The 27457-nt window shown below is 44.2% G+C and overlaps 1 protein-coding gene across 1 annotated transcript in view; it reads left to right on the forward strand.

The window, feature by feature from the left end:
* BARX2 (BARX homeobox 2) overlaps positions 1-27457 on the forward strand; it is an 80537-nt gene that overhangs the window by 43050 nt on the left and 10030 nt on the right. The window contains exon 2 of the mRNA XM_005699630.3: positions 21958-22255. Within this exon, the coding sequence (XP_005699687.2) occupies positions 21958-22255 (298 nt within the window). The remainder of the gene's footprint in view (positions 1-21957; positions 22256-27457) is intronic.

The following is a 27457-nucleotide window of genomic DNA, read 5'->3' on the forward strand; positions in this document are numbered from 1 at the left end:
TAATTACAGCTCCTGGGTTGTGTACAGATCTTTCCTTAATAACCCAAGACTTTACCAAATGAGATCTTCTCCAAGTCTTGGATGGGAAGCCTTTCCAGATCTTATCTTGGGCTTCTCTAATGCTGTACTGACACCTGTGTCTTCAAGTGCTGTGCTCACACTGCCTGGGGTGACAGCAAGGAGAAGCAGGGGACAGTTCAGAATCTGCCTGGAGCTCTCTGCTATTGCTGTCCTGTGCTAGCGTAAGAAAGACTCTGTGCCTTGATTACTGGGATCCTGGTTGTGAGAAAATACTAGGTGAGCCAGGAGCATTATTACTAACGATTTTCACAAGGTCCGAAGTGTTTGGGCCAAAAATAATTAGAGTGAACAATAGAGCTACCAGGACAGCAACCAAATAATGAGATGGCAATTAATGAACCAGCTCATTGTTCTTTTTGGCTCCAGGGCATTAAGCCTTTCATTTTGTCATGATGACTAGTAGTAATATTGTTCATTTATACCTTTATTTAATAGTTATTGTATACCTTGATTTGATAGTTATTTTACTTTTCATTTCTTTTAGTTTTAATCTTAATTTAATAGCAAATCTTTCATTTTATTAATTTATTTGGCTGCATCGAGTCTTAGTCGCAGTATTCGGACTCTTACTTGGACCATGTGGGATTGAGTTCCCTGACCAGGGGTCGAACCCAGGCCCCTTGCATTGGGAGTGTGCAGTCTTAATCACTGGACTACCAGGGAAGTCCCAAGTCTTTTATTTTAATTAAAAAATTAGATTCCATCCCCTATACCCACCCCATCATAAACCTTATGAGCAAGCATGCTTTTGGTGCTTTGTAACTTTCTGATTTCTTTCCCTGTGATAGGCCCCATAATAAAGGTCCCAATAAGTGTTTTGGTGTGTCGATGATGACCCACTCCAGTATTCTTGCCTGGGCAAGAGATCCCACGGGCAGAGAAGCCTGGTGGGCTATAGTCCATGGAGTCGCAAACGAGTCAGGCACGACTGAGCAACTGAGCATGCTGTACACTGGACCTCCCTTTAGATATCCATTTCCTCCTCCTTTTAGATCCAGAAGTATCGGGAAAAGCCTTTCACCTTACTTTCATAGCCAGGCTTCCAGGATGTCATGGGAACTGCCGGCACACAGCTGACCCAGGCAGCAAGCTTCCCCTCCTACAACTGCCTGCCCAGAGATTCCAGACAAGCAATGCTGGTTGCTCCCTGGAGCCCATTTCTCCTCATCTGTATATTAAGTGCCTCTCGCATCACCTTGGCGTTTCTCCTTTCTCCTCAAGAAAGACCAGATTGCTTGCAATCCATTTCTCAGACTGCAGAATGCTGAGTCCTGGCAACTTTGGGCTCATTTCCATAACTAAAGTGTTCAAAGCGTTGTAAGCGAGGACTGATCCTGTCCTTTATTGCACAAGTTATGTTTGCACAAGACATTTATCAAGATTTGGCTGAACAAATTCCTCTCCCCCAACCCTAACTTTTTTTGTTCTCCTCCTTCTGAAGAAAAGAGGTCAATAGGCCAGTTTAGGTCTTCTCTGAAGCCTTAGCTGACCCTTGCTGGTTCTGAAGTAAAAGTGTGGCTGAAGACCCACTGCTGCTGCTACTGCTAAGTCGCTTCAGCTGTGTCCGACTCTGTGTGACCCCACAGACGGCAGCCCACCAGGCTCCCCAATCCCTGGGATTCTCCAGGCAAGAACACTGGAGCGGGTTGCCATTTCCTTCTCCAGAAGACCCACTAATTTCCCTGAATCTTTCAAAAATTCTGTTTCTGGAGGCCCCTTCTTCCAAGGTCCAACCTCCCATGGGCTCTTCTCTCCCTTTTTTGGCTTCTCAGAGTTCACACCCAGAGAGACCCATCGATTTCAGAGATGTGGATTTTTTAGAAATCTCTGTCCCTCCCTCTTTAAAAAAAGATTTATTTATTTAGCTAGATCCCCTGGAGGAGGGCATGACAACTCACTCCAGTATTCTTGCCCAGAGAATCCAATGGAAAGAAGAGTCTGGTGGGCTAAAGTCCATGGGGCTGCAAAGAACTGGACACCATTGAGTGACTAAGCTCACACACATCTATTTATTTATTGGCTGTGTTGGGTCTTCGTTGCTGTGCAGGCTTTCCTCTAGTTGTGGATAGTAGGGGCTACTCTCTAGTTGTGGTTTGCGGGCTTCTCATTGTGGTGGTTTCTTTCATTGCATAGCATGGGCTTTAGGGCATGTGGGCTTCAGTAGCTGAGGCTCCCAGGCTCTAGAGCACAGGCTCAATAACTGTGGCACATGGGCTTAGTTCCCAAGGCATGTGGAATCTTCCTGGACCCAGGGATTGAACGTGCGTCCCCTGCATTGGCAGGCAGATTCTTTACCACTGAGTCCCCAGGGAAGCCCAGAAATCTCCTGTCCTTTGTTTCATCTTTGTCTTGTGTGGGAAAGGTTGGATTAGATGGGCTGGCTGACCTCCATGTAGACACTCTGTTTGGTCTGCAGGTGGGTTCAGGGCTGAGGCTGGCATGGAGGATAAGGGTAGGGCATGCTTTTTTGAAATTTAATTTGTTTTTATTTTTTGGTCATACCTCTCATCATGTGGGAATCTTTGTTCCCCTGCTGCTGCTGCTGCTGCTGCTAAGTCAGGGATCAAACCCTCGTCCCCTGTGTTGGAAGTGAAGAGCCTTAACTGCTGGACCATCAGGAAAGTCCTAGAGGTGCTCTTTTGATCCTTATGCCTGACTCTGAGTTGGGTCTCTTGTGTCTCATGCTTGGGATCCATGCTGTGTTTGGATTCTGAGATTGCTTACCGGCCTTGACAAGAGGTGACGCTGATGGTGGCTGTGGGGAGAGTAGGGTGTGGCTGGGGTGGGGGTGGGGATTCTGGTTATGAAAGACTAGCAAACATTAGTGTGGACAGTGGGAGGGGCCACGTGGGGGATGGAAAAGTTTGGCAGGACAGGCTCTTCTTACGTGAACTTTCTCAGAAATTCCTTAGCAGAAACGAGCTGGCTTGGTGCTTCTGAAGAAAGCTATAATGGCTGTATATCTCTGGCTGTAATGCCCAAAGAGTTTTGAAACTCAGGATTATAGAGATCCTTGCTGGTTAAGAATAAGAACACCTGTGGTGCCCCATGACCTGTACTTGGAGTTGGTGTGTTTGTGCTGATTATTTCCCCTTTGAACTCTGACGAGCCAGGTGCCCTCATCAGTTACGTGAGCAGGATAACAGGTGTCACCACGAGTCTGTATTTAATTGCTACCTTAGAAAAGTGACAGCCTGAGCGTGACTCTAATAACTTCACTATAGGCCTAAAAATATAAAAGACTAACTGCGGTTCTTCATCTTCTCTGTGAATGGATGTTTGCCACTGAGATCCTGGTAGGGTGTAGATTGGCATGAGGCTATTTTGGGAGGCTTTTGCAGTGTCCAAAGAGTTCATCCAACCAGGGTCTTTATCTGTACTTTAGGTGACATGACCACATTCCTGCCTCTGCCAGCCCTCTAATGAGCTGTGGGGTAATGATGTGGATACAACAGACCAGCGAGAGACCCCGCTGTGTTCTGACTCTCTCAGCTCCGCTCCCAGGACTGAGAAGATGCTTCCTGGGGCAGCTCTCAGCTTAGCTCTCAGATGTGTGATGAGAGAGGGAAGGCAGGTTCTGGCCTGAAATAAGGACCCAGGGATTCTGGGTGCAGGGCCTGCGGTGTTGGGCTATTGGAAGAGAGCTCGTGCCTACAGGACACACTGTGTGTTCAGCTCTTCTCACTGGGGCCTGAGTTGCTTTGTTGGTCAAAAACTCTCTTTTCTGTGCTGATCTAAAGAGTGGAGATGAATCTTTTTTGACTCTTGAACCTACTGCAGAGTCCTGTTGAGTCTGAGCTAGTAGTTAGTTAAGCTTCATGTGGGAACTGGTTTCTGTCATGTTGATGGCAGGAAGGGAGAAGTTCTGGGAAGGACTGTGCCTGTCTGGGGATCCCTGTCAGATGATAATTCTTAGTCTATAGGTGTATTGCCCTTTTCAGTTTAGAATAGGATATATATAGTAGTATAGTAGTATAAAATAGTATATGTAACTGAAGTACATCAATTATTACATTGACATTTGTATAATTTTCCATTTTCTGATTAATTTCAAAATCTTATTCTAATATTCATCTTATAGGCAGAAGAGACCCTAAATTAGTATATATATATAGCATTATTTTATTTAGTAATTTATTTTGTTGAAATATAGTGGATTTGCAATGTTGTATTAATTTCTGCTATACAACAAAGTGATTCAGTTATATATATATCCATTTTTTAAAAAAAATATTATTTTCCAATATGGTTTATCTCAGGGTATTGAATTATATATCTTTATTTTAAAAATTTGTCCCTTTGTAAATCAACTCTACTTCAATTGAAAAAATTATGTGCTTTGAGATATCTTGGTAGAATTCTACACTGCAGTTTATTGACCTTATTTTTTTCTGTTAATAATTGACAATTTTTGAACCAGTAGTCCTGAGCTTAGAATCTAGTGAGAAGTATTGTTTATCTGTGCTTGTACAACTTTTCTACAGCAATTGTTAACTCGTTCCCAGCTCTGGAAATAAATTTGACTAATTGGGAGAAGCAGTGTTGATGTATATCTCTAGGAATAAGAGTTGCAAGTTCTATAAAAATGCCTCTCTGCTTCTCACATGGTCAGTGGGGAAATGGCTCATGGAAAATGAGAAAATACCTGGGCATCTGGCTACAAATCTGAGTTCCTTGCCATGTGTGTGGCTTGGCTCAGTTCTTTGGTCTTGGTAATAGGCTCATTATTGCTATGTTAGATGGATTTCAGAATGTCATAATTTGTTTCCATCCAAGCTGTTCCCCAGGAAACACAACTGTTTGTCCTCTTTTTCTTGTTGGACTAAAACCATGGCACCATCTTTCTTCCAGGCAGACCAGAGTCTATCCAAATAGGACCTCCTATGTCTTTCAGAAATCTGTGAGCTTTGCTGGTTTTTCTGTATGTGGGAATATACACAGCTTTTTATTGGTGTCTGTATTTCTGTAGATTTAAATTTTCTACACTGAAACATGTTGCTTCCTACTGGGAAAAAATTAATGTGATTTAAGAAGAAACAAAAAAGATGATATCCTTTGCCTGTTTCTTTTGGAGAGGGGGAATAGGGCACTGAGTCATGAAAATTATGGAGCCTTGAGATAAGAATTAACTATTTGGATGTCATGTGAGGCAACATGCATGCCCCATGCTAAGTTGCTTCAGTTGTTTCTGACCCTTTGAGACCTAATGGACTGTAGCCCTCCAGGCTCCTCTGACCATGCAGTTCTCTAGACAAGAATACTGGAGTGGGTGGCCGTGTCCTTCTCCAGAGGATTTTCCCCCTCCAGGAATTGAACCCACATCTCTTACGTCTTCTGCATTGGGAGGTGTGTTCTTTCCCATAGTGTTACCTGGGAAGCCCATGTGAGTCAATATTAGTGCCTAATTCACAAGCACACCCTGGATGAGGCAGAGATTTAACTGCGCTTGACTGAGCATCAACTGTCTGGAACAATACAATGCCATAAGGGAAAGTCCCTGGTAAAGTGTATTTTAGGATTTTGAAAGGTAGCATGATATAATAATGAGCATGGCCATACATCAAATTTCTGTACAGATTCCAGATATTTGCCCTCATCATCAGATAATCTTTGTGAGGAGTAAAAGAGATATGTATGTGCGAAATTTAGCCCCTGGTAGTGGTACCAATAAACTCTCCTCCCTTTGTCCCCTCCATCTGTCCATCACCTTGAGGTTATGGGTGGAATTTAAGGGATGTGAGGTTGACTTAGCATCTGTTAAGCCTCTCTTCTTTTGGAGAGATTGGGTTATTATTTTTTTCTTATGAACAAATCGATGTCAATGTTTTGGGCCATTGAGCTGTAATACAGTCAGAGATCTACACTTATCTCCACCTTTCTCCTAAACATCTACTGGCTCAATTTAGGGAAAATTTCCAAGCAGAAATTCAGACTGGCTGATAAAAATATCAGATTATTAGCTGTTAATCTTTAATATGTTCAAACTTCCTAAAAACTCGACCACATGATAACAGCCATTACAGAAAACAGTATCAAATTTCCTAAAAAATGAAAGATAGGTCCTATGATGTGATAATTTCACTTCTGGATATGTATCCAAAGAAAGTAAAATCACTGTCTTAAAGAGACAACTGTGCCCTCATGTTCAATGCATGTTATTCATGACAGCCAAGACATGGAGACAGCTTAAGTATTCGTTGACATATAAATAAAGAAAATAGGAGATAAACATTCTCTATGCAGTGAAATATTACTCAGTCTTGAAAAAGGAGGAAATCCTGCCACTGTGACAACATAGATGAACCTGGAGGACATCATGCTAAGTGAAATGTCAGACAAAGACAAATACAACATGATCTCCTTTATAGGTGAAGTCTAAAATAGAAGGACTGGGAATTCCCTGATGGTCCAGTGGTTAGTTTCCACCACAGGGGTACAGTTTCCATCCCTGGTCTGGGAGCTAAGATCCCACTCACATGCTGCACGGTGTGGCAAAAAATTTTTTTAAAAAACCTGTATAACTCATAGAAACAGAGAAAAGAGTGGTTGTAGGGAGCTAATGGGTAGGGGAAATGGGGAGATGTTGGTCCAAGGGTACAAACTTCAGTTACGAGATGAATACCTTCTGAAGACCTAATGTGCAGCAAGGTTACTAAGGTAATAATAATGTATTATATATTTGACATTTGTTAAGAGAGTAGCTCTTAAGGGTTCTTACCACACACCCGAAATAAAACAGTATGAGGTGATGGATGTGTTAATTAGCAAGATTGCAGTGATCATTTCCTAATGTATATATATACAAAAATATATAAAATCATCATGTCATATGCTTTCAGTAGATACAGCTTTTACCTGTCAATCATGATTCAGTAAAGCTTGAAAAAAAGAAGTGAAATTGCAAAAAACCTTAGTAACTTCCAAGGTAATATTTACCATGTCTTCTCAGATTATTAAAGCCATAGTGGTTTTAACACTAGATTGCAGAATAAAAGCGTTAACCATTAAAATAAATAGATTACATGAATGAGGAAGAATTAGTATCTGAGGCCAAACAGTACTCAACACTTTGGCAGGCTCTTGCCTAGAAAGGCAATACGTGACGTGAAAAAAGTGACGTTAAAAGAACATTTATCTCTTCAATGGACATGAGTCTGAGCAAACTCTGGAAGATAGTGAAGGACAGGGAAGCCTGGCGTGCTACAGTCCATGGACTCACATAGAGTCAGACACAACTTAGCGACTAGACAACAATAACAAACTGGAGGTCTGGGCTCTGGTCCTAGTTCAGACATCGACTTTGTGTGACTTTATCCCGTCAAAGGCCGGGTTAGGAAAAACTACTCTCTGTGTTTTTTTATTCAGTGTGTCATTCCCTATAAATCAAATAGCGTCGAAGTCTTAATTGTGTGTGGTGAGATTTATTCAAAGATAGTCTTTTGCCTTTACAGTTAAAATCTGGATCACCTATGAGGATATCAGATGAGTAAATAGTTCATCACTCCACTCCCTTGTGAACTGACAAGATTTAGTGGTTCTGGGGAAGTTTACGTGCAGGCGTTAATACTCTTGCTCTTAGCTCACTCATTAACTGCAGCTAATATTTATTTAGTTGATGCCGTTTGCAAAGCATGGGAAGTACCTCGTGGGAAAGGAAGTATAAGACAAAGACTTTACAATCGAGTTGAAAAATGTAAGAGACTCCGTATGTCAGAGTGTGGTTATTGCTCGTAAAGTCATTGTATCTTGGTACTGAAAAGGACCCTAGAAACCAACCAGCTCCCCCAACTACTGATGAGGAAAACTCAGAGAAAGAGAGACCTCATATTGGACTGAGGCTAAGGCAAGGGGAGTGGCATTGTTGAGAGGAGAGTTGGATCTTAGACAGGATGGGGCTCAGTGCAGGGAGCATCTTGCTGTAGGAAACAACTCTCTTTGGTCCCAGTTGACCAGTTAGTTACCATGGTCCACATGATTCACATTCAGTGTGTTGCAGAATTTTATTGCTGTTTTCTCTTATTACCTACAAGAGCAAGACTCAAGCATGAGTAAATATTGATAACTGTTGTATAATTTTCTCACTACTGTTTGCGGGTAGGGCTTCCCTGGTGGCTCAGAGGTTAAAGCGTCTGCCTGCAATGCAGGAGACCTGGGTTTGATCCCTGGGTTGGGAAGATCCCCTGGAGAAGGAAATGGCAACCCACTCCAGTATTCTTGCCTTGGAGAATCCCATGGATGGAGGAGCCTGGTGGGCTACAGTCCACAGGGTCCCAAAGAGTTGGACCTGACTGAGCGACTTCACTTTTCACTGTTTGGGGGTACGCTGGCTGTCATTTGATCTTAACTCCTTGAACAAAAGAGAAAAGGAGAGGAATTGTTTCATTCTAACAAGAGCCTGCCACTAAATAACAGAGTTCTATCCCTCTCTTTTCAATTAATAGATTTCTCCAAAGTTTGAGTGCATTTTGCAACACAGTTCTGTATCTGCATAAGCTTCAAAAGTACACTTCTATCAGAAAATAATGGGGCACCAGGAAGAGGAGATTTAACCATTGAAATCACATGACTATCTGCATGACATCAAGGAATCTTGCTGGAAATGCCTGCGTTATGCTGGCTATCAGAGCAGAGAGAGATGTGCTAGTCATTGACTGTACTGGGGGCTTACTGGGCACTGGTTTGAGAGGCCTTCAGTTTAATGTTTTGCCTTCATGTTCCAGGGTTTCCCAGGTGACACAGTGGTAAAGCATTCATCTGCCAATGCAGGAGACGTGGGTTCGATCCCTGGGTTGGGAAGATCCCTGGGTTGGGAAGATCCCTTGGAGTAGGAAATGGCAACCTGCTCCAATATTCTTGCCTGGAGGATCCCATGGATAGAGGAGCCTGGTAGGCTACAGTCCAGGGGGTCGAAGAGTCAGACATGACTGAGTACACACACAGAGAATGTATAGGGAGAGGAGGAAAACTAAATTGGACTTAGAAAATTACATTTTGGCATGAGGTGCTCAGTGTTTGGCAGCTGCTTCTCCTCCTGGGTAATCAAGAGCTTGCCTGGGCCCCACGGGACCACTGACAGAAAGTAATCTTCAGTGGCTTCTCCTCCTGCCCAGGGTCCTAGCACAATATGTTTTTTCCCAGTCTGCCTGGTGGAGATTCCTATACCATGAAGATAGGTCTGGAATATCAGAAAAAGGGAGAAATTTTCAAAACTTAGGAGATTTCCTAGTGAGTAACCTTATTGAACGGAGAAGGCAATGGCACCCCACTCCAATACTCTTGCCTGGAAAATCCCATGGATGGAGGAGCCTGGTAGGCTGCAGTCCATGGGGTCGCTAAGAGTCGGACATGACTGAGCGACTTCACTTTCACTTTTCCCTTTCATGCATTGGAGAAAGAAATGGCAACCCACTCCAGTGTTCTTGCCTGGAGAATCCCAGGGACAGGGGAGCCTGGTGGGCTGCCATCTGTGGGGTCACACAGAGTCGGACACGACTGAGGCAACTTAGCAGCAGCAGCAACATTATTGAAAGTGGATCCTTCTTGAAATTCTCTGGTCATTTCCACTGACCCTGTACTCCTACTTGTGCTGCTTGCTTCTTACGCTGCAATGTCTTTCTGGTTGATTGGTCCTATTTCCTTCCCAGCTCCATTGATGAAGATATACCCCAAGGCCCAGTCCTTCATCCCCTGATGGTCTTAAATCTTTCTTCTTAGGAGATGAATTATACTTCCAACCCTTCAGTTATGTGCTGACCAAAGGTCAATGCCTTGTTGAGGGAAAAACTCAGGGTCATTGAGGAACTGACTGAAAGCTAGTGAGACCGAAGCACAGGAGTAAGAAGACTGTCCCACGATTCAAAAAGCAGGCAAGATCCAGATCCTGCAGGTCCCTCACGGGCCTTGGTGAATAGTTTGGGTTTAGTTTTAAATTCAGTGGTAATCTGTGGAACAGTTTTAACCATGAAAGTAACATGTTTAAATTTGCATTTTACCTCATTCTGGCAGTTGCTATCACAATGGCAGGTACAGCAGCTTATAGCTTGGTAATAACAGAGGTGGATAGAGTTGCTGTCATTCACTTGCTAAGTCATGTCTGACTCTTTGTGACCCCATGGACTGCAACCGGCCGGGCTTCCCTGTCCTTCACTGTCTCCTGGAGTTTGCTCAGATTCATGTCTGTTGTGTTGATGATGCTGTCTAAACCATTCCATCCTCTGCCACTCCGTTCTCCTTTTGCCTTCATTTTTCCCAGCATCAGGGTCTTTTCCAATGAGTCAGTCAGCTCTTCAACTCTTATTCTATGTAAAATCCACAGACTCATCTCCACCGAGTCCTTCAGCAAAAATGAGTTTGTGACCATGCCTGCGTGCCAGGAATCATATGTCAAAATCAGTGTATGATTTTACCTCAAACTAAATAAGCCTCTGCAAGCCGTATCTCTTCTAATGAAACACTGTCACGTGACAGAGGCAGAGGCTCTCTGCTCCCAGCAGTTCTGCTGCAGTATTGAATCTTCCAGTATCTTCTCTGTTTGCCCTCCTCTCTCTTCCCAATCTAGTGCTTCTCCAGGTCCTGTGGGTTCTTCCTAGACAGTGACTCTGGAATCTGTTCCTTCCTTCCGTCTCAGAACCCTAGCTCCTCCTTTTTTCATGACCAGCCACTGTACACTCTAGAGTGCAGAAATCCATCCTGAATTCCCATGAGTCTTCTGCCATCCAGCATTTGCCATACGCTTCTTTGTCTACTTATTAACTTTTATTGTAATGCCTCATGTCTCCAGTGAGATAATTAGCTTCTGAAGGCAGAGCTATTCAGTAGGCTTCACAGATGATGGTGACAGTGAACCGGAGGGCCCTTCCTGGTCAGTTTTGTGTAGCCTCTATCCCTGTGACAATAGAACCTTAACTGGAAATGACAGCGTACAAAAGACAAGACAAAGGGGGATTAGGTTAGCACAGAAAGCAGGGTTAATGTTTGTTTTTTGATTGTTTTCTTGGCCGTGTCACAAGGCCTGTAGGATTCTAGTTCCTTTACCAGGGATTGAACCCATGCTCCCTGCAGTGGAAGCATGGAGTCTTAACCACTGGACTGCCTGTGAAGTCCCAGGATTATGATTTCTTTGGAAATAGAAGCATCTCTGAAATTTGGAAAGCTAGTACTTTTTTGACTGCTGGAAAAAAAAAAAAAGACTACCTTTTGGATTATGATTTCTTTGGAAATAGAAGCATCTCTGAAATTTGGAAAGCTAGTACTTTTTTGACTGCTGGAAAAAAAAAAAGACTACCTTTTTGTGGTATAGTTCTTCATTGTTTACAAAATTGTTTTATTGAAAGAAACACATGTACCCCAGTGTTCATCACAGCACTGCTTACAATAGCCACTACATGGTAGCAACCTAGATGTCCATCAGCAGATGAATGGATAAGAAAGCTGTGGTACATGTACACAATGGAGTATTACTCAGCCATTAAAAGGAATACATTTGAATCAATTCTAATGAGGTGGATGAAACTGGAGCCTATTATACAGAGTGAAGTAAGCCAGAAAGAAAAACACTAATACAGTATACTAAAGCATATATATGGAATTTAGAAAGATGGTAACGATAACCCTGTATGCGAGACAGCAAAAGAGACATAGATGTATAGAACAGTCTTTTGGACTCTGTGGGAGAGGGAGAGGGAGAGGGTGGGATGATTTGGGAGAATGGCGTTGAAACATGTATAATATCATATATGAAATGAATCGCCGGTCCAGGTTTGATGCATGATACTGGATGCTTGGGGCTGGTGCACTGGGATGACCCAGAGGGATGGTAGGGGGAGAGAGGAGGGAGGGGGGTTCAGGATGGGGAACATGTGTATACCTGTGGCGGATTCATGTTGATGTATGGCAAAACCAATACAATATTGTAAAGTAATTAACCTCCAATTAAAATAAATAAATTTATATTTTAAAAAATTGTTTTATACTCATTATCCATTGCTATCTTTCAACAAGCCTGGGAGAAGTATTATTAGTGTCATTTTTAGGAAAGAAAGCCAAAGGTTGGAAGAATGGTTTGACCAAGACCACAGACCCCAAACGTGTCAGAACAATGTCTCCAGCCCCAGTCTTCTGATACCAGGTAAAATCAGTTCAAGTCAGGCCTGGCATTTTCACTGGGAAGATGCACTTAAAATTTTTTTTTGAAGGATAATTTCTGTACAACATTGCTTTGGTTTTTGCCATGCATCAACCTGAATTAGCCATAGGTATAGCTATGTCCCCACCTTCTTGATCCTCCCTCCTACCTCTCGCCCTTTCCCACCCCTCTCGCTTGTTACAGAACCTCAGTTTGAATTCCCTGAGTGCGTTTCCATTGGCTGTCTATTTTACATATAGTAGTATGCTTCCATGCTGCTGGCTCCATTCATCTCGCCCTCTCCTTCCCTCGCCCCAACCTGTGTCCATAAAACGATGCACTTTTTAATTCTGTCCTGGAGAAGTTTGCAATCTAGTGAGCAATAGGTGGGTAAACACATTAACTCTTGCTGCAAGGTTTGAATTAAGTAAGCGTGAATAAGGACACATACAAAAAGCTGGGGTGGGGGTGCCTGGAGATAGGAGTGATGAATTCAATCTCTGTACCAAACAACAGCTGCTCTGGGAAGCTTTCCATCCATGAGTGGTTACAAGGAGTGGCTGAAAGCAGGTGTGGGTGTATGGAGACAGCAGAATGGCCAGGAAGAGAAAGACAACGTCATTTCTTACGTGTGCTTTGGTGCCAGAGGACGTGGAGCAGTGACAGCTAGAGGGTGGTTGATGACCACATCTGGATGGGTCACTTTAGGCAGGATGGGAAGGTCCACACACCTCTCTTCCAGCTTAATTGATTTCACGGAGCTCCCTGTGAAGCCCTGCGTTTTTGTGGGCGTCTGTCGTTTTGATGATGCTGCAGGATCAATGTGGTAAGACCGAGCTTGTCTCTTTGCGAAATCAGGAATCTGAAAAGATGGCGTGATGCAGTCCAGCCTGCTGGGGTTGCTCTCATGTCTCCTCTTTGTTTCCCAAATCTTCGTTGCTCTAAATACCCAAAATGTCTTCTCCCTACTCCATCCTTTTGTGACCCTTCTTCAGTTTTTAATTTCACTAAATGCTTATTCCAGAATCGACATTATGGCAGTCGTATATGGATGGTGAAATAAATTTATTCCACATGTTTCTAATTCATTTATACTTAACTCATCAAAATGCCCACCTGCTTTTTTTTTTGTGAGGTAGTTAATGGCTAAGATGTTTTGTTAGTCTTTGAGTTGGCCTCTTAAAACATTTTCTTTTTCTTTAGTAATACAGAGCCATAACCTGTAAAGGGAGCGTGTATTCCATTAACTCTTCCTGGGCTTGAAACTTAGTGTGTCACAGAGTTAAATGGCCATTCAGCCTCATTATATCCCCTTTCCTCCCTTCCTTGCCTTTCTTTCTCTACAGCCAAAGAAATAGATAAGCAAATATTTAAATAAAATTCACATGCCATTTGGTCCAGAAACTTAAATTTAAAAATGTACCCAGCAGGGATAGATGTTCATTGCAGCATTACATGTAGTAGCAAAAACTTAATTATCTTGAATGTCCACAAAGGGAGGAATGACTGAATAAGCATCAGGTGCGATCACAGTGTAGACTGCTATATTTAAAATGTTTACGTAAATATATCTTTAGGTATTGGGATGAATTACATCAATTATCAACAGAAACAGAGAACAATTTTTAACATATGATACAATTTTAATACATATAAACTCACTTTCACCCGCTGTAAACAATATGAAAATCTTCTTTCTTGTTTTTTTTATTTAAAAAATTAATTTGAAAATTACTAATTTATTGGCTGCACAGGCTTTTCTCTGGATGCAGTGAGGAGGGGCTACTCTTTAGTTTATTGCAGTGGCTTCTCTTGTGGAGCACAGGCTCTACGGGCTTCGGTAGTTGTGGAGCATGGGCTCAGTTGCCCCACAGCATGTGGGATCCTCTCAGACCAGGGATCTAACCGGTGCGCCCTGTGTTGTCAGGCAGACTCATAACCGCTGGAACACCAAGGAAGTCCCTATATGGATAGTCTTCAAGAATGGTAAGGGAGGAGGCTTCCCTGGTGGTCCAGTGGTAAAGACTTTACCTTCCAACACAGGGGATTCGGCTTTGATCCCTGGTCAGGGAGCTAAGATTCCATATGCCTCAGGGCCAAAAAGCTAAAACATGAAACAGAAGCAATATTGTAACAAATTCAATGAAGACTTTAAATATGGTCCACATTAAAAGGAATCTAAAAAAAGGATTATTCTTATAGACAAACAAGCACTGAACTTTCATGTCTGGTTGCCACTTACCCTCAGCTTAGCCTTTTCTTAGTCCACCTTCAACATAAGATGAGGCACGTTAATTTTAACCATGCATCTCTGTTTGCCCTGCAATTTTTAGAAATTGACTTTGGTACGGTCCTGTGTGCCTCCACCTTCATGCTTCTTTGCCTGCAACTAACCTTGGGAAGGGCTATGAATTGTTTATCCAGGTGTGCAAAACCGCAGTAGTTATTTTTTTATGGTTTTAGGGGGACGTCAGTGGCACTAGTGATAAAGAACCCGCCTACCAATGAAGGAGACATAAGAGATGTGGGTTCAGTCCCTGGGTTGGGAAGATCCCCTGGAGGAGGGCATGGCAACCTGCTCCAGCATCCTTGCTTGGAGATCGCATGGGCAGAGGAGCCTCGTGGGCTGCGGTCCATGGGGTCGCAAAGAGTCAGACATGACTGAAGCGACTTAGCACGCATGCACTGGCTAGGTTAGCCCTCTCACTGATTTACTCAAGCTGTCTTGTTTTACTGTTAGGGCATTTAAAGACCACCATTTGGCAAAGAGAAGCTGGCATATTCTAGTGTTGCTGAATCTTGCTTTTCATGCATATGTGCAGAGGATAAGAAGAGAACGCATGCGTAGCTCACAAGTAAGTCTGCTTTCTTGCTAATTCCAACTTCCACTGAGCTCATTCACGGAGCGTCAAACTACTGAAGTAAAAAGAGGAAAGAAAGAGAGCTAATGGCAATTAAATGCATTTCATCTTTACAGTAATCTACACAGGGAAATTATTGTTAGTCCTGCTTTACAGAAGAGAAAATTGAAACTAAGAAAGTTTTGTTAACCTGCTCTAGGTCCCTCCAGGAGTCAGTGAGGTCCCGTTCTTTCCATTGTCCGAGCTTACCAGCCAATGTGTAGGGATGTGAGTCCATGGGAGCCATTTGGTGTGGGTGGTTTTATGATTTTTCTCAGGAAACTCAGCCAGAGCTCCCCAGTTGTTCCACCAAGTCTGTCTCTTAGGTTAACTGAATACATCTCTACCCATGCCTCTGTGTATGCTGCCTCTGTTCTTCGGAAGCTTTCTGCGGGTGTATAGGTCACACATTCACAGGACATAAATCAGTCAAGCAGGCAGCTTAGAGATCCTTATCTACTCAGACCTTTGACCTTTGCTTGTGTCAACCAGATGGTGGGTGTAGAGAGCTAATGTAGGGACTTGGTGTCTTGGAGGAATGGAAGAGGAGCCCCCAGGAGGTGTATGGGTGCCGGTACGGTGCTCTGGGGTTCAAGTCCTGCTGTAGCTAGGAGTAGACTGGTGTTTGTGCGGAAGGAGGAATTATGTTGGGGAGCTGTGCCTGGAATTGGCCATTCTGGACTGTGCTCATACTTGGCCCAGTTGCATTCACATGCGTCACTTCCACTCAGTTTGCAGAATCCGCTTGGGCTTCCCAGGTGGCTCAGCAGTAAAGAATCCAACTGCCAATGCAGGAGACGAGGGTTTCATCCCTGGGTGGAGAAGATCCCTTGGAGGAGGAAATGGCAACCCACTGCAGTATTCTTGCCTGGGCAATCCCACAGACAGAGAAGCCTGGCCAGCTACAGTCTGTAGGGTCACAAGAGAGTTGGACAAGACTGAGCAGCTAAACAACAACTTGTTGAATCCATGAGATGGAACATTCTGTTTAGCCTCCTGAATGTTCCACTTCTTCCCAGGCTGCCGGGGATGTCCCTGAGCATCAGCCTATCACAAATGTGCTCAGGTTTTCTAATCCCAAAACAGATTCTCAAGACAGTCCAACATTTGGCAGGCAGCTATTTCTAGGTCGACGGTACCCTCAGTTACGTGATACCCATCTTACAGCCTTATTGGTCTGGGGGCTGGGTTGCAGAAAACAGCTATTAGAAGATGCATTCACTGTGGTCATGTTTATACTCCTTTTGTCAACTAAAATGTGTTTGTTTAAACAGTCTTTGGTTTATGACAGTCATTACTCCCTCTCAGTAGCAGATAATGTGCTCGAATTTCACAAGTGTATGTAAATGATCCAGGGTGGCTGGACAGCTGTCTTCAGTCAACATTTTCACATAGTGATAATTCTCAGGAAAAGAGAAAGCATACTTAATACATAGTGTTATACAGTATCTGCCTTCTCAGTAACCCAAGTGGCCCCCCTCCATTGTATGTGCTCATTTATCATTTCCCCTCTATTTTTAAAACCTAAATTTGATTTTTTAGCCAAAATATAAATAGGGGGCTAGATTATTTCACAGAACTTCTGTGAGAAAGTGAAATGGGAGTGTGTAAGTGCTTGGTGGAATGAAAGCTTTGGGTACTGTTTTGTTGGAAATCAGGTCATATATTAAAACAAGGAAAGACAGGGAACAGCTGGCTGGAGTATATTTGGTCTCACTTTTCTGCTCCCATTGGTTTGCCTCTCAGGAGATGCCCTGCTTTGCTGCACACACAGAACCCACCCTGTGTCCTGGTACAGCCATGCTTTCTTTCCTTGGGGACACACATCAAATACTAAAAACACAATATGGTGTCTCACTGCGATTATGTTTATTTACAGTGATGGCCTCCCTGAACCCTCCAAACATTCATCAGCATCCCAGAGGCCTCGTGGGTATCTCCAACATCAGAAGGTGCTATTTTCACTGAGTGAAACTGTTAGTCGCTCAGTCATGTCTGACTCTTTGCAACCTCACGGACTCTAGCCCCTCCAGGCTCCTTTGTCCATGGGATTCTCCAGGCAAGAATCCTGGAGTGGGTAGCCATTCCCTTCTCCAGGAGATCTTCCCAATCTAGGGATTGAACCTGCATCTCCTGTGTCTCCTGCATTGGCAGGAGGGTTCTTTACTGTCTGAGCCACCAGGGAAACCTACTGGGCGAGTACAGTTTTGTCACTGAACCTGCATCAGAGTATTGGGTAAAGATTCCTGAAATTATAAACTTCAGTGATTAGAATGTTGCCTTAAATCACTACCGTTCTTCTGAAGTTTTTTATTTTGTTTGTGTTTTTTAATGTGAGGTTTTCATTGGTTTTAAACTTTGTGGAACCAAATATTATAAATCTCCAAAAGCCATTTTTAAATACCCACAATTGCTTTCAGCCTACCAGAGACCAGGATTGTCAAAAGAATCATTTTTCCCTATAGTAATCTATAAGGTCAGTGGAAGTCTAATACATTTTTAGTAGGTTTTGCTTTTTTAGAGACTAACAAGTTGATTCTAAAACTCAACTGAAAAAATTAATTAATGACAATAGCCAAAAGAGTTTTGTAGAAAGAATAAAAAGGGAAAATTTGTTCTATAATAAAACTCCCCAACACCCCACAATAATAAAAGTGGAACGGTGTTATAACAGGATCATATATTAGTTCAGTAGATAGAGTCCAGAAAGAGATACATGTATATATAAAGTAATCCATCTATTTCTAAGGCTCCATATGACCCAGTATATCTGTAAAATTCTTCTCAATGACAACTAAAATCTGACTACAGAAACCTTGAGCATGAAGATCTTTAGTGTTTTTTTTTTTTTAAGGAATATATTCAAGGATTTTACCCAGTACACCCCTAAAATGTTTTTCAGAAATCCTCTCAAAGTAGTCTTCACTCTCCCCAAAGTGCAGACTCTTGGCAGCCCTCTCAAAATCTGCCCCTTTGTGTTCCACCTGGTTTCCTAACTCTAGCCTCCCCAACCCCACCTCCTCCTGCATACCCACTGCCCTCATGTAGCAGCTCTACACCTGTTTATAGCCATACTAATAGAGGGCAGCCCTTGAGAAGGGTGGTTCTTGTCCTAGTTTGGCTGCTTTTCTACAAAGCAGGAAGTTCTCATACTTACGGTGACTAAAATTCCCCAGTAGACTCTCAGAATTCTGATAAACAGAAATTCCCAACTTCATTTCTTTAGGAACTTAATGTCTCAAAGCTGATATTTTAAGTAATGGACTAGTCAGATTTGGGGAATTGTTGGCTATCTGTTTAGAAAAAATAAAGTGACATGTCTATATTTTACCAAATAAACACTTTGTAACTATGGGTTTCAGTAGATTAGCATATACATTATTAGATTTAGAACTTATGTATGTTTGTGAATATGTACGTGCTAAGTTGCTTCAGTCATGACTGACTCTGTGCAGCGCTATCTATGGACTGTAGCCTGCCAGGCTTCTCTGTCCATGGAATTCTCCAGGCAAGAATAATGGAGTGGGCAAGAATAATGGAGTGCCAGGCCTTCCTTCAGGGGATCTTCCTGACTCAGGTATGGAACCCGTGTCTCTTAAGTCTCCTGCATTGGCAGGCGGGTCTTTGCCACCAGCGCCACCTGGGGCAGTTATGGAAGTTTACCTCTAAGATTTGGGGTTGAAAACTGAGAGGGGAGACTTCTAGTTTATGTATTTCTGATTATTTTAAAGTTGTTTTATAACAAATTGTGTTACATTGGTAATGAGAAAATAAGTAGTGGATTTTGCTGGTGGTCCAGTGGTTAAGAATCGTCTTGCCAATGCAGGGGACACAGATTTGATCCCTGTTCCAGGAAGATTCCATATGCCTCGAAGCAACTAAGCCCATGTGCCACAGCTCTTGAAGCCCATGCGTCTAGAGCTTTTGCTTAGCAGTAGGAGAAGCCGCTGCAATGAGAAGCCTGCCCGCTACCAGGAAAAGTAGCCCCTGCTCACTGCAACGAGAAAGTCTTCACAGTAACAAAGACTCAGTGCAGCCATAAATAAATAAAATAAACAATTTTTAAAAAAGTAGTAGTATAAGAAGCGTTTAGATCGTTTCTTTTTGAAGAAGCAGCATTTCATAATGTATACAGATGCAAAACCACTGTACTAGGTATCCTACTTTTCTTATTATAGAATATCATTCCAAGATTCTTTTTTTTTTTTTTTTCATTAAAAGAAAGAAGAAAACCTTAAGTGTAAGCCTTGTCTGGATAGTTATTGGAAGCAGTAGCCCTTGATGATTTATTGTTTAACAACTTTGTGGTTTCTCCTGGGTCGTGTCAGACATGTGGTCAAAGAACAGGAGAAGTTACCTGTTTTCATAGCTGTGACTGGGGTCCAAAAACAGAAGCATGGAAATGAGTAAGAAGAGAAATGCCAGCCTAGAGGAGCATACACATAGCACCCAGGAAGTTGTGAAGTTGGTTTTAACCCTAAACGAGTGTGAGTGTTATCTGGCTCAGATATTCGCCTTGCTCTTGTAGTGAGTTGTCGGGGCTGTCGAGTCCCAAAGGGCACCCCAGAACTTCCTGTTTTCATCATATATCAATATGGGCTTGGGATGAAAGGTGCTTTCATGACATTAGTATGAAAGTGAACAAGTGAAAGTGTTAGTGGCTCAGTCTTGTATCCTCTGTCCATGGGATTCTCCAGGCAAGAATACTGGAGTGGGTAACCATTCCCTTCTCCAGCGGACCTTCTCAACCCAGGGATCGAACCTGGGTCTCCAGCATTGCAGGCAGATTTTTTTTTCAACCATCTGAGCCATCGAGGAAGTCCCATATAAGAGTTTGAAGACTTTGAAATTTTCTCCTTTCACTCACTTGTACAGCTGATAAAACTGAGGCCCAGAAAGAGAAAATGATTTCCATAGGTAATGATAGTGACATTTAAAACACAATTCTATGGAATAATGGAAAGGAAGGACTTTTTCACTTGAGCTTAAAAGTATCAGCAAACAAAAAAAGGTGCAGCCCTCAAGCCACTCAGCCCTCAGCCACTACCCCTGCCCCTTGGTGAGCCTGAGGGAACTCAGGAGGGAGACCAACAGGCAACTACCCTCGACCACTGCGGCTCCCCCCAACGGTGCACCCTGAGGGGACTCAGGAGAAGAAGGAACCGGATACTGGCTCCAGATAGCTGAGGTGCATATCAAAGGAATGACTTTAGTGAGTCCAGATTTGCTCTTCTCTCTTGTGGAGACGTGCTAAATCCATTAACTTGAGTTGTCTGTGTTTTCTCTCTCTCTTTTTAAAACTTTTATTGGAGTATATTTGCTTTACAATGTTGTGTTAATTTTGGCTGTACAGCAAAAAGAATCACTCATACGTATACATATATCCACTCTTTTATGGATTTCCTTCCCATTTAGGTCATCATAAAGGACCGAGTGGAGTTCCCTGTACTATACAGCCAGTTCTCATTAGTTATGTATTTTATACATAGTAGTGTATGTATATCAATCCCAATATCCAAGTTCATCCCACCAAGCCTTTCCCCTTGTTGTCCATACATTTATTCTCTATGTCTGTGTCTCTATTCATACACTGGAAATTTAAGTTCATCTGTACATTTTTCAAGATTCCACACATAAGTGATCTTATAGGATATTTATTTCTCTCTTTCGGACTTACTTCACACTATACGACAGTCTCTAGGTCTGTCCATGGTTTTCTTTAGTTAATAGTAATCCTTTGATGTTGTGACCACCTAGTCTTTGTTGCAAAAATTCCTATATATCCTGGCTCCTCCCTTACCTCTTCAGAGCAGTCCCTTGGAGCTATCTGCAAGGATGCTCCTGGGCTTCATGTCTTAAGAAAGTCCCTAAAATATAAAACATAACTCTCAACTTTTAGGTTGTACAATTCTTTTCAGTCAACAAATGAGAGAACATATTTTTGGACAGGAAGGGTCTCCTCTCTTAAAATTCAGAACAGGCACAAAACTGTCTGGGAACTACCCCGCCCCCTACCCCAGCACACCCGGAGACGTCAACCTCAGCTGACTTTCATCAGCTGGACTCTGACCCATCCTGAGAATCCTCCTTAACATAGTGCTGGAGGCAGCCACTATAACAGATCTGAATTTTCATGTGAATTAAAATCTTTTGGGCCCCTCTTCTAAATGATGCATCTGTGTGATTCATGGTATGGTAACTGCCCCATATAGTTCAAGCCAGAAGAACCTAGTTTGACTCCTGAATGTACTTGTTTCTAGCTCTGTGACACCATCTAAGTCCTTTAGCCTTTCTGGCCAGAACTGTTTTCTTATCTCTGAAATGAGGGAGTTGAAGTCACTTTTAAGCATCTTTCTACCTCTGAAAAATGTTCTGATTCAAGGTTTGTACACTTCCCAGGAAGAATTTATACTTGCAACCATGTATTTTTTATAAAGACTGGAGGTGGGTCTCAGGTACTTTGTATATTATGAATCTATTTTGGTTTCCTTAAGTCTTCAATTCCTTGCTTTATCTGACTACTTCCTTCCATCTGCTGTGTCATTGACCCATATCTGTGAAACCAGAATTAATAGATTCAAAAGGAAGAGACGAGGAAAGAGTCATTTAAAACCAGAGGGAATTCGGGACCCTCTTCTTTGTCGTGGAAGACTTGAATGTTCTCACCCATTTGGCTGATCTAACCTGTGTGTGTCCTGCCCACCCAGCCTTCCCCGTTTATACCCGCTTGTGATCAGGAGGCCCTGCTAGGCAGACGGGTCTCACTGTGGGGTCCTCTGGGATCTCTGGCCCCCTTCCTCTCCCCACCCCTGCCCCACCCCTATGTGACCCACCTCCCTGTTTGTCTTCCAGGCCCCACTTCCCTCCGGGCATATCCTCTCCTCTCGGTGATCACCCGACAGCCCACGGTCATCTCCCATCTGGTCCCCACCACCCCGGGAATCGCCCAGGCTCTGTCCCGCCACCCGGCCACGGAAGCTTCCTCTGCGGAGGCCCCAGGCGAGAACCACGGCAGCAGCGAGTCTGAGACGGAGCAGCCCACGCCCCGGCAGAAAAAGCCCCGCCGGAGCCGCACCATCTTCACCGAGCTACAGCTCATGGGCCTGGAGAAGAAGTTCCAGAAGCAGAAGTACTTGTCCACCCCAGACAGGTGAGGACACAGGGAAGGGACTGTTCCAGGTAAGGCCCTTGAGAAGGGAGACTCCTTTTGCTCTCAATGTGGCACAGAGAGCCACAAGGACTGTTCTAGGGTTTGTGCAGGACACTAGGGCAGGAGTCTGTCCATGCCTCGGCTCAAGTAATCTCAGCCTTGGTTAAACAAAAGCCAGCCCACCTGAGTGCTTCCCAGGTGGTGCAGTGGTAAAGAATCTACCTGCCAGGGCAGGAGATGCAAGAGACCCAGGTTTGATCCCTGGGTGGGGAAAATCCCCTGGAGTAGGAAATGGTCAACTCACTCCAGTATTGTTGCCTGGAAGATTCCACAGACAGAGGAGCCTGGTGGGCTACTTATAGTCCATGGGGTCGCAGAAGAGTCAGACACGAATGAGCCATTAAGCACACACATAGCTCACCTGAATTCATCATGCTTAGTCCCAGAAGCTGCCTGATGCTGAATTTTTACTGCTCACTGCATCTCTGTATGTTAACTACTGCAGTACAGCAAGCATGGGGAAAGTGAAAGTCGCTCAGTTGTGTCTGACTCTTTGTGACCCCCTGGACTATACAGTCCATGGAATTCTCCAGGCCAGAATACTGGAGTGGGTAGTCCTTCCCTTCTCCAGGGCATCTTCCCAACCCAGGGATTGAACCCAGGTCTCCTGCATTGCAGGCAGATTTTTTACCAGCTGAGCCACAGGAGAAGCCGAGCAAGCTTGTTTACCATACAACAAGCATGGTAAAGCTTAGCAAATGGTTGCCCAGGTGCTCAGCTCAGAAACAGGTTTGGCGTTTAAAACCACTGACGCTTAGGATCAGATGCACTGGGACTAGACCTGGAGTTGAGGTCCATGATCTTCCCAGGCTTCTGCCCACCCTCTAACCCCTGACTGGCTTAGCAGGCACACCTGGCTTCTGCATGCCAGCCTGGATTAATGGGGCTGCGGAGCTGTCAGATGTCCTGATGGACTTGACAGGTAGCAAGTCAGAACCATTTGGCTGAGACCAAGGAGGACCTGGATGAAGGTCTCTTCTATAAACCCTTTTGAGATCTCAGTGAGGGTGGCTATGACCCCTGCTTTACTCAGAGGCTTCAGTACCTCCCCACTTTCTTTAATTTAGCATCTTAGCAAAGAAATATGCTGCAAGAGTGTGTGTTCTACCTTGTTCTTTCAAACTCACTCTGGAATGACTGGCCTAACGTGACCCTGTTTATTGGAAGGATTTTCCAGGTACTTTTGCTCTTTCTTTGCTTACTTATTATTTGCTTACTCTTTCTTTGCTTACTTATTATTACTCTTGCTTTGCTTACTTACTTATTTCAGGTCTGACCCTATTAGAGAGAAGGAAAGGAAACTTAAATGCATTTCAAGCTGTTTATTAGCTGCTCGATAAAAATTTGATAGAGGAGCCTGCAAGTCATTGATTAAAAGGGCATTTGTTTACTGATTCAGTTAGTTGAGCTCCTAGCAGCTGTGTGCAAGGCACTGTGGCAGGGATTATGGGTCCAGAAGATAGCAGACAAGAGTCCTGCTCTAGAGGAGGCCATGGGGAAGGATGTGGCTGCAGTAACCGCATCATGACTTGGGGTGTGGATGCCAACATGTTCCCGAGGGCTCCAGGAGCACAAAGGTATTGCTGAGTGTATCTGGTGGCAGCTGGGAAGCCTTCTCAGAGGAGGCAGCACTTCAGAAGCACTTTGATCCCAGGAGGGAGAGGGCATCCCACAGAGGGAACAATGTGCAAAAGGCACAGATGTGTTGCTGGGCCTGCTGAGCGCCTGCAGGTGGTCGGATGTCTCCAGCTTCAGGAGTTGTGAGGGGTGTGTGGGAGAGATGAGGCTGTAGAGATGAGAAGGACACTGTATGTCTGACCAAAAGATGTGGACTTTGTTGTGCAGGCTATGTGTTGGTAGCTGTGAAGAGCTGCGAGTGCTGTGGCCAGATTTACGTTTTATTTTTTTAATTTTTTATTTATTAAAAAAATTTAGGCCATGCCCTATAGCATGAGGGATTTTAGTTCCTTGATCAGAAATCAAACTTGGGCCCCCTGCATTGGGAGCATGGAGTCTTAACCACTGGACTAGCAGGGAAGTGCTGAGATTTACATCTCGGAATCCTCATTATTGGTAGCACCATAAGTAACAGAGAGGGAAGAGTGAGAAGCGATCGAGCAGGGAAAGCAGGTGGACAGAGTCCAGGGAGGGTCATTGAAGAGTTGAATTAAGGTGGAGACAGTGGGAACAGAGACGAGAGAATAGATCGGAGACCTGTTTTGAAGCCAGAACGACAGAATTTCCATTGGCGTGAGGCAGAGAGCTGAGAATTCTGTGGCTCCTGCATGGGCCACCAGGGAGAGAGGGGCAAGCATTAACTGAAGCTGGAAGGCAGAGGGCAGAGTGAGTTTGGTGAGGAAAGAGTGCGTTCTGTTTTCGACATGTGCAATTTGGGGCACCTTCAGGCAGAGGATGGAGGCAGGTCTGTGATTTGGGGATTAATAGATGAGATCTCTGGGCTTCCCTGGTGGCTCAGATGATAAAGAATCTGCCTGCAATGAAGGAGACCTGGATTAGATCCCTGGGTCGAGAAGATGCCCTGGAGAAGGGAATGGGTACCCACTCCAGTATTCTTGCCTGGAAAATCCCATGGGCAGGGGAGCCTGGTGGGCTACAGTCCATAGGGTCGCAAAGAGTTGAATACAATTAAGTAACTAAGCACACGCGCGTGCGCACATTCACACAGTCTTCTGCTATTCTGATGCTCCCTGGTGTAACAAAGCACCTCCTGGACTCAACACATGTGGTGTACAGGAGGTGGAGTGGGCATCTGGATTTATGAATCACTCAAGATGACATTCTAGGCTTATTTTAGAAGTCAGAATTTTTTTTTTAGCAGAAACGTTAGTTCCAAATCAACCTCCTGGGGCTTCCTGCTACCTGCCCAGGCACCTCTCAGGTGAGCTTGATTCACTTGCCTGCAGAGGAGGACCATCTGGCGGGCATGGAGGCTGCCGCCCGAGCTGCCCCGCCAGCTGTTCCTCACCTCATACGTGACCGGGGCCATGAGCATGCCTCCTCCCACGCCGCACACCCTCTTCCCCTGTGTTTGTTTCTCCAGTCTCCTAGGTGACCCCATTGAAGCGAATTTGCGCAGGGAAGTGAGAATCTGTAACGGGCGGCAGGTAATGAGAGAGAGCTGATGACAGCGAAGTGTGTTTCTGGGGCCAGCATGAGTCAGGAGTGCATTTTTCCCAAGTGAGCTCATCCTGGTTTGCCAATGCCGTGGCAGAGCTGTGAACTGATCCTTCCATTCGCTGATGCACCTGACGGCCTTAGGTGAACTGGCCAGGAAGGCTGTGGGGAGGGGGGAAGCCCTCTGCCTCCACGGGGTCTCCCATGCCCCCTTGGGCTCTTGGTGTTTAAATGAATAGCTACCTGGGATGCCAAATTGTGGCCAGAAAGGCTATGATGCAAAATTATGCCCCCCGAAGAGCTATCCAGAGATTCCATGAACTGCTATATGGTTGTTAATAACACTATTGCTTATAGTGTACCCACTGGGTGACAGGCATTGTTAGGTGCTTTACATTAGCAGTTCTCAAAGGGCTTGGTCTTGGGACCCTTTTACATTCGTAAAAATTTTTGAGCCCCACTCCCCAGAAAACTTTTGTTGGTTAAACTATTGATATTTACCAAATTAAGTATTAAAGTTGAGAAAGTTTAAAAATATTAGTTATTCATTACAGGATAACAATATTAGACCTATCACATTAACATAAATAATGATTTTTAAATTTAAAAATTTTCCAAAAAAGTGAGAAAAACTGATCTTGTTTTCACTTATGCAAATTTATGTCTACCTTAATAAAAAACGTTTAGATTCTCATATGTGCTTCTTGGGCTTCCCAAGTGGTGCCAGTGGTAAAGAATCCACCTGCTAATGCAGGAGATGCAAAGGGTGCAGATTCAATCCCTGGATCAGGAAGATCCCCTGGAGAAGGAAATGGCAACCCACTCCAGTACTTCTTGCCTGGAAAACTGTATGGACAGAGGAGCTTGGTGGGCTATAGTCCATGGGGTCACTGAGTTGGACATGACTGAACGCACACACACCTGGGATGCAGGGCTTCATTAGTGGGGAGGCTAAGGACTGCTAGCACAAGGAATTTATTGGCTTTAGTCTGTTAATGACTTTCAATAAAACTGTCAGCTTATAGTAGCCCTTTTACTGGGCAAGCAGATAGGTGTGAATGGGGATTGAAGCCAGGAGCTGAAGTCCTTGAAGGAAAATGGTTTTTCTTATTGGAGATTGAATTGGGCACTCTGGTCCAAGCAGGGGGTCTAAGTGTACCTGGCATGCCAGGAGCCACACCTGGAGCCTTCACTCCTGTACCACTGTCCTGATGGTGAGGTGTCACTTGTTACTCCTCAGGCAGAGAAAGTTAAAGCTGAGGTGCTATGCTTAGTTGCTCAGTCGTGTCCAAGGCTTTGTGACCCCATGAACTGTAGCTCGGAGAAGGCAGTGGTAACCCACTCCAGTACTCTTGCCTGGAAAATCTCATGGACTGAGGAGCCTGGTAGACTGCAGTCCACGGGGTCGCTAGGAGTCGGACACGACTGAGCAACTTCACTTTCACTTTTCACTTTCATGCATTGGAGAAGGAAATGGCAACCCACTCCAGTGTTCTTGCCTGGAGAATCCCAGGGATGGGGGAGCCTGATGGGCTGCCATCTATGGGATCGCACAGAGTCAGACATGACTGAAGTGATTAGCAGAAGCAGGACTGTAGCTGGCCAGGCTCCTCTGTCCATGGGGATTCTCCAGGCAAGAATACTGGAGTGGATTGCCATGCCCTCCTCCATGAGATCTTCCAACCCAGGGATTGAACCCAGGTCTCCCACATTGCAGGTGGATTCTTTACCAGATGAGCTACCAGGGAAGCCCCAGGGAAGCTTGGGTGCAGCTGAGGATGTGTACCCAAGTCCCTGTGGCCCAGGCTGGTGGCTCTGTAGGCTACAGAGAAATGTAGGACCATGCTTGGCCGTGGAATGGGGAGCAGGAAGGGTATGGATGTAATGTTCCTTTTGGAATCTGGAACAGTTGAGGGCAGGGATGGAGGATGAGTCAACCTGTCAAAACGTATTTTTGAGCCCTTGTTCTTGATTTAGAATGCCGTAAGCACGTTTGTGATTGTGAAG

The sequence above is a fragment of the Capra hircus genome, chromosome 29 (assembly GCF_001704415.2).
Source record: "Capra hircus breed San Clemente chromosome 29, ASM170441v1, whole genome shotgun sequence".
Taxonomy (NCBI): Eukaryota; Metazoa; Chordata; class Mammalia; order Artiodactyla; family Bovidae; genus Capra; species Capra hircus.